This window comes from Oncorhynchus gorbuscha, linkage group LG07, assembly GCF_021184085.1.
Source record: "Oncorhynchus gorbuscha isolate QuinsamMale2020 ecotype Even-year linkage group LG07, OgorEven_v1.0, whole genome shotgun sequence".
Classification (NCBI taxonomy): domain Eukaryota; kingdom Metazoa; phylum Chordata; class Actinopteri; order Salmoniformes; family Salmonidae; genus Oncorhynchus; species Oncorhynchus gorbuscha.
Genome location: NC_060179.1, coordinates 73,583,807 through 73,590,487, shown reverse-complemented (window position 1 = coordinate 73,590,487; position 6,681 = coordinate 73,583,807). Strand labels below are relative to the sequence as shown.

General features: G+C 53.4%; 1 protein-coding gene across 1 annotated transcript; it reads left to right on the top strand.

The window, feature by feature from the left end:
- Positions 1 to 1,088: 1,088 nt before the first annotated feature.
- Positions 1,089 to 6,341, top strand: LOC124039042 (proline-rich protein 36-like). The gene is made up of 9 exons (XM_046354922.1): positions 1,089 to 1,188; positions 1,566 to 1,791; positions 3,375 to 3,532; positions 3,672 to 4,283; positions 4,399 to 4,545; positions 4,652 to 4,799; positions 4,848 to 5,147; positions 5,286 to 5,357; positions 5,534 to 6,341. The coding sequence occupies exons 1-9, from the start codon at positions 1,089 to 1,091 to the stop codon at positions 6,339 to 6,341; spliced, it is 2,571 nt and encodes an 856-aa protein (XP_046210878.1).
- Positions 6,342 to 6,681: the final 340 nt, after the last annotated feature.

Here is a 6,681-nt window from a genome sequence, read left to right as displayed (position 1 = left end):
TCTGACAGAGCTCCAGAGTTCCTCTGTGGAAATGGGAGAACCTTCCAGAAGGACAACCATCTCTACAGCATTCTACCAATCAGGCCTTTGTGGTAGAGTGGCCAAGACCGAAGCCACTCCTCAGTAAAAGGCACATGACAGTAGCAGGGACTGGGAGACTAGTCAGGTTTGAGGGAAATAGGAGCAAAGTACAGAGAGATCCTTGATGAAAACCTGCTCCAGAGCGCTCAGGACCTCAGACTGGGGCGAATGTTCACCTTCCAACAGGACAAAGACCCTGATCACACAGCCAAGACAACGCAGGAGTGGCAACAGGACAAGTCTCTGAATGTCCTTGAGTGGCCCAGCAGAACCCTGACTTGAACCAGATCGAACATCCCTGGAGAGACATGAAAATAGCTGTGCAGCGACTCTCCCCATTCAACCGGACAGAGCTTGAGAGGGTCTACAGTGAAGAATGGGAGCAACTCTCCAAATACAGGTGTGCCAAGCTTGTAGCGCCATGCCCAAGAAGACGAGGCTGTAATCGCTGCCAAAGGTGCTTCAACAAAGTACTGAGTAAAGGGTCTGAAAAAAAACGTTTTGCTTTGTCATTATGGGGTGATGTGTATATAGATTGATGAGGATTTTATTTTATTTTATACATTTTAGAATAAGGATGTAACGTAACAAAATGTGGAAAACTGGAAGGGGTCTGAATACTTTCTGAATGCACTGTATGTAGCGTACAAGAAAGTGAACTGTAGCATAACATAAGTTAGGTCTGCTTAATGTCTCCAACATCCTCAGAAACAGCCATGATTCTCTTCACAGGTACTAACATCTGTGTCTCACACACACACCAGATGCACTCGGTATATTTGCTTTCCGCTCAGGCTGGCATGTCCTGCCATATCCATCCCTCAACTCTGCTATATGTGACCGGAATCTGTCCATAAATACACACATGCCGATTCACAAAAAAATCTATCTTTCCCTACAGAAACAAGACTGTAGAAACACCACCCTACCATGACGTTTTTACACCAACATTGAGGGGTCCAGTAAGGACTAAGTTCCGTCGACCTCTCACTAAAAGGCTGAGGGAGATGGAGCCTCTCCTGAGCATCGAGGACTCCATGGACCAGAAGTGGGCCCCTGTCAGCTCAGTGCTCTATGAGGCAACGGCCTACTCCATAGGCTACAGAGGTAGGAAACATTGGGACTGGGTTCGATGACAACTCGGATACAATCACAACCTTACTGGACAATATGCACAAAGTGCACATGGCTACTCTCAACAACCCCACATCTGCTACCCTCCACAAGCAATGGTGAATGCCAACAACCTTGCATTCTCTGCAGAACAAATGGTGGACAAATACGGCACAGGAAATCCAAATTTACACTGACAAAAATGACATGCACAACTTCTACAACTCAGTTAAATCTACCTATGGTTCTAGAAGCTGCTCCGCAAACCCTTTGAAAACAGCTGACGGTCTTACTCTTGAAGGACCAAAAACAGATTTTGTCAAGGTGGGCTGACCACTTTGAAGCCCTACTCAACAAGTGCTCTCCAACAGACCACTCCATCTTGGAAGAACTGCCTGTCCATCCACCCCTCCAAGACCTCAACCATCCGTCAAACTTTCAAGAGGTGTTATCAGCTATTGGTTCCCTCAAGAACAAGACTCCTGGCACTGACAGTATCCCGGCAAAACTACTTCAGCAGGGAGGATACTTCCGCACCAGAACGCTCCACCAGTATATCAATGAGGGTTGGGAACGGGAGATCGTACACCAACAATGGTGAGATCTAAACATTTTCACCATCTATAAGAACAAGGGTGACAAGTTCATCTGCAGCAACAGATGGGGGATATATCCCTTCCGGCTGTTGCCGTCAAGGTCCTGGCCAAGGTTATGCTACACAGGCTGGTGGATAAAATCATAGAGGAACTGCTGCCAGAGTCACAGAGCAGCTACAGTCCTGACCCTACAGTCCTGACACTACAGACCCTACAGTCCTGACCCTACAGTCCTGACCCTACAGACCCTACAGTCCTGACCCTACAGTCCTGACCCTACAGACCCTACAGTCCTGACCCTACAGTCCTGACCCTACAGACCCCAGAGTCCTGACCCTACAGACCCTACAGTCCTGAACCTACAGACCCTACAGTCATGACCCTACAGTCCTGACCCTACAGACCCCAGAGTCCTGACCCTAAAGTCATGACCCTACAGACCCTACAGTCCTGAACCTACAGACCCTACAGACCCTTCAGTCCTGACCCTACAGATCCTACAGTCCTTACCCTACAGACCCCAGCCCTACAGTCCTGACCCTACAGTCCTGACCCTACAGTCCAGACCCTACAGTCCTGACCCTACAGACCCTACAGTCCTGACCCTACAGTCCTGACCCTACAGACCCTACAGTCCTGACCCTACAGTCCTGACCCTACAGACCCTACAGTCCTGACCCTACAGTCCTGACCCTACAGTCCTGACCCTACAGACCCTACAGTCCTGACCCTACAGTCCTGACCCTACAGTCCTGACCCTACAGTCCTGACCCTACAGTCCTGACCCTACAGTCCTGACCCTACAGTCCTGACCCTACAGTCCTGACCCTACAGACCCTACAGACCCTACAGTCCTGACCCTACAGTCCTGACCCTACAGACCCTACAGTCCTGACCCTACAGTCCTGACCCTACAGTCCTGACCCTATAGTCCTGACCATACAGAGCCTACAGTCCTGACCCTACAGTCCAGACCCTACAGTCCTGACCCTACAGACCTACAGTCCAGACCCTACAGTCCAGACCCTACAGTCCTGACCCTACAGTCCAGACCCTACAGTCCTGACCCTACAGACCCTACAGTCCTGACCCTACAGTCCTGACCCTACAGACCCTACAGTCCTGACCCTACAGTCCTGACCCTACAGACCCTACAGTCCTGACCCTAAAGTCCTGACCCTACAGTCCTGACACTACTGACCCTACAGTCCTGACCCTACAGTCCTGACACTACAGACCCTACAGTCCTGACCCTACAGTCCTGACCCTACAGACCCTACAGTCCTGACCCTACAGTCCTGACCCTACAGACCCTACAGTCCTGACCCAACAGTCCTGACCCTACAGTCCAGACCCTACAGTCCTGACCCTACAGTCCTGACCCTACAGTCCAGACCCTACAGTCCTGACCCTATAGTCCTGACCCTACAGTCCCGACCCTACAGTCCAGACCCTACAGTCCTGACCCTACAGTCTTGACCATACAGACCCTACAGTCCTGACCCTACAGTTCTGACCCTACAGACCCTACAGACCCTACAGTACTAACCCTACAGTCCTAACCCTACAGTCCTGACCCTGCAGTCCTGACCCTCCAGACCCCTCAGTCCAGACCCCCTCCAGACCCCCTCAGTACCTACAGACCCCCTCAGTACCTCCAGACCCCCTCAGTACCTACAGACCCCCTCAGTACCTCCAGACCCCCTCAGTACCTCCAGACCCCCCCCTCCAGACCCCCTGCAGTACCTCCAGACCCCCTCAGTACCTCCAGACCTCCAGACCCCCTGAAGTACCTCCAGACCCCCTCAGTACCTCCTGACCCCCTCAGTACCTCCAGACCCCTGCAGTACCTCCTGTAATATACTTCCGGACCCCCTGCAGTACCTCCAGACCCCTGCAGTACCTTCTGTAATATACCTCCAGACTACCTGCAGTACCGCCAGACCCCCTCAGTACCTCCAGACGCCCTCAGTACCTCCAGACCACTTGCAGTACCTCCAGACCACTTGCAGTACCTCCAGACCACCTGCAGTACCTCCAGACCCCCTCAGTACCTCCAGACCGCCTGCAGTACCTCCTGTAATATACCTCTGGATCCCCTCAGTACCTCTGGATCCCCTCAGTACCTCTGGATCCCCTCAGTACCTCCTGTAATATACCTCTGGATCCCCTCAGTACCTCTGGATCCCCTGCAGTACCTCTGGATCCCCTCAGTACCTCTGGATCCACTCAGTACCTCCTGTAATATACCTCTGGATCCCCTCAGTACCTCTGGATCCCCTGCAGTACCTCTGGATCCCATCAGCACCTCCAGACGCCCTCAGTACCTCCAGACCCCCTCAGTACCTCCAGACCCCCTTCAGTACCTCCAGACCCCCTCAATATCTCCTGACCCCCTGCAGTACCTACAGACCCCCTCAGTACCTCCTGTAATATACCTCCAGACCCCCTGCAGTACCTCCAGACCCCGTCAGTACCTCCAGACCCCCTGCAGTACCTCCAGACCCCCTCAATACCTCCAGACCCCCTCAGTACCTCCAGACCCATACAGTACCTCCTGTAATATACTTCCGGACCCCCTGCAGTACCTCCTGTAATATACCTCCAGACCACCTGCAGTACCGCCAGACCCCCTCAGTACCTCCAGACCACTTGCAGTACCTCCAGACCACCTGCAGTACCTCCAGACCCCCTCAGTACCTCCAGACCACTTGCAGTACCTCCAGACCACCTGCAGTACCTCCAGACCCCCTCAGTACCTCCAGACCGCCTGCAGTACCTCCTGTAATATACCTCTGGATCCCCTCAGTACCTCTGGATCCCCTCAGTACCTCCTGTAATATACCTCTGGATCCCCTCAGTACCTCTGGATCCCCTCAGTACCTCTGGATCCCCTCAGTACCTCTGGATCCACTCAGTACCTCCTGTAAAATACCTCTGGATCCCCTCAGTACCTCTGGATCCCTTGCAGTACCTCCAGATCCCCTCAGCACCTCCAGACCCCCTGCAGTACCTCCAGACCCCCTCAGTACCTCCAGACCCCCTCAGTACCTCCAGACCCCCTGCAGTACCTACAGACCCCTCAGTACCTACAGACCCCCTGCAGTACCTCCAGACCCCTTCAGTACCTCCAGACCCCTTCAGTACCTCTAGACCCCTCAGTACCTACAGACCCCCTCAGTACCTACAGACCCCCTCAGTACCTACAGACCCCCTCAGTACCTCCAGACCCCCTCAGTATCTCCAGACCCCCTGCAGTACCTCCATACACCCTCAATACCTCCAGACCCCCTGCAGTACCTCCTGTAATATACCTCAGGACCCCTGCAGTACCTCCAGACCCCTGCAGTACCTCCTGTAATATACCTCCAGACCACCTGCAGTACCTCCAGACCCCCTGCAGTACCTCCAGACCCCCTCAATACCTCCAGACCCCCTCAGTACCTCCAGACCCCCTGCAGTACCTCCTGTAATATACCTCCGGACCCCCTGCAGTACCTCCAGACCCCCTGCAGTACCTCCTGTAATATACCTCCAGACCACCTGCAGTAACTCCAGACCCCCTCAGTACCTCCAGACCCCCTCAGTACCTCCAGACCCCCTGCAGTACCTCCAGACCCCCTGCAGTACCTCCAGACCCCCTCAGTACCTCCAGACCCCCTGCAGTACCTCCAGACCCCCTCAGTACCTCCAGACCCCCTCAATACCTCCAGACCCCCTCAGTACCTCCAGACCCCCTGCAGTACCTCCTGTAATATACCTCCGGACCCCCTGCAGTACCTCCAGACCCCTGCAGTACCTCCTGTAATATACCTCCAGACCCCCTCAGTACCTCCAGACCACTTGCAGTACCTCCATACCACCTGCAGTACCTCCAGACCCCCTCAGTACCTCCAGACCACCTGCAGTACCTCCTGTAATATACCTCTGGATCCCCTCAGTACCTCTGGATCCCCTGCAGTACATCCTGTAATATACCTCTGGATCCCCTCAGTACCTCTGGATCCCCTCAGTACCTCTGGATCCCCTCACTACCTCTGGATCCCCTCACTACTTCTGTATCCCCTCAGTACCTCTGGATCCCCTCACTACCTCTGGATCCCCTCACTACCTCTGGATCCCCTCAGTACCTCTGGATCCCCTCACTACCTCTGGATCCCCTCACTACCTCTGGATCCCCTCACTACCTCTGGATCCCCTCACTACCTCTGGATCCCCTCAGTACCTCTGGATCCCCTCACTACCTCTGGATCCCCTCAGTACCTCTGGATCCCCTGCAGTACCTCCTGTAATATACCTCTGGATCCCCTCACTACCTCTGGATCCCCTGCAGTACCTCCTGTAATATACCTCTGGATCCCCTCAGTACCTCTGGATCCCCTCAGTACCTCTGGATCCCCTCAGTACCTCTGGATCCCCTCACTACCTCTGGATCCCCTCACTACCTCTGGATCCCCTCAGTACCTCTGGATCCCCTGCAGTACCTCTGGATCCACACAGTACCTCTGGATCCCCTCAGTACCTCCGGATCCCCTGCAGTACCTCCTGTAATATACCTCCGGACCCCAGTTGAATACCCCTGGTATATAGTGTACAAGAAAGTGAACTGTAAAATAATTGAATTAATAATAAATCATTTAGGTCTGCTCAATCTTCAAAAACAGCCATGATTCTCTTCACAGGTACTAACATCTGTGTCTCACACACACACACACACACACACACACACACACACACACACACACACACACACACACACACACACACACACACACACACACACACACACACACACACACACACACACACACACACACACAGATGCAATCGGTATGTTTGCTTTCCACCCACATTTGCATGTTCCGCCATATCTATCCCTCACAATATGTGC

Bases quoted from the DNA above. Each gene is read 5' to 3' on its own strand.
- LOC124039042 (XM_046354922.1), top strand. From the start codon at position 1,089: ATGGAGCCTCTCCTGAGCATCGAGGACTCCATGGACCAGAAGTGGGCC. The intron at 4,800-4,847 runs GTACCTCCAGAC...CAGTACCTCCAG, and splicing joins GCACCTCCAGACCCCCTGCA to ACCCCCTGCAGTACCTACAG. The intron at 5,148-5,285 runs GTAATATACCTC...GACCCCCTGCAG, and splicing joins AGACCCCTGCAGTACCTCCT to TACCTCCAGACCCCCTGCAG.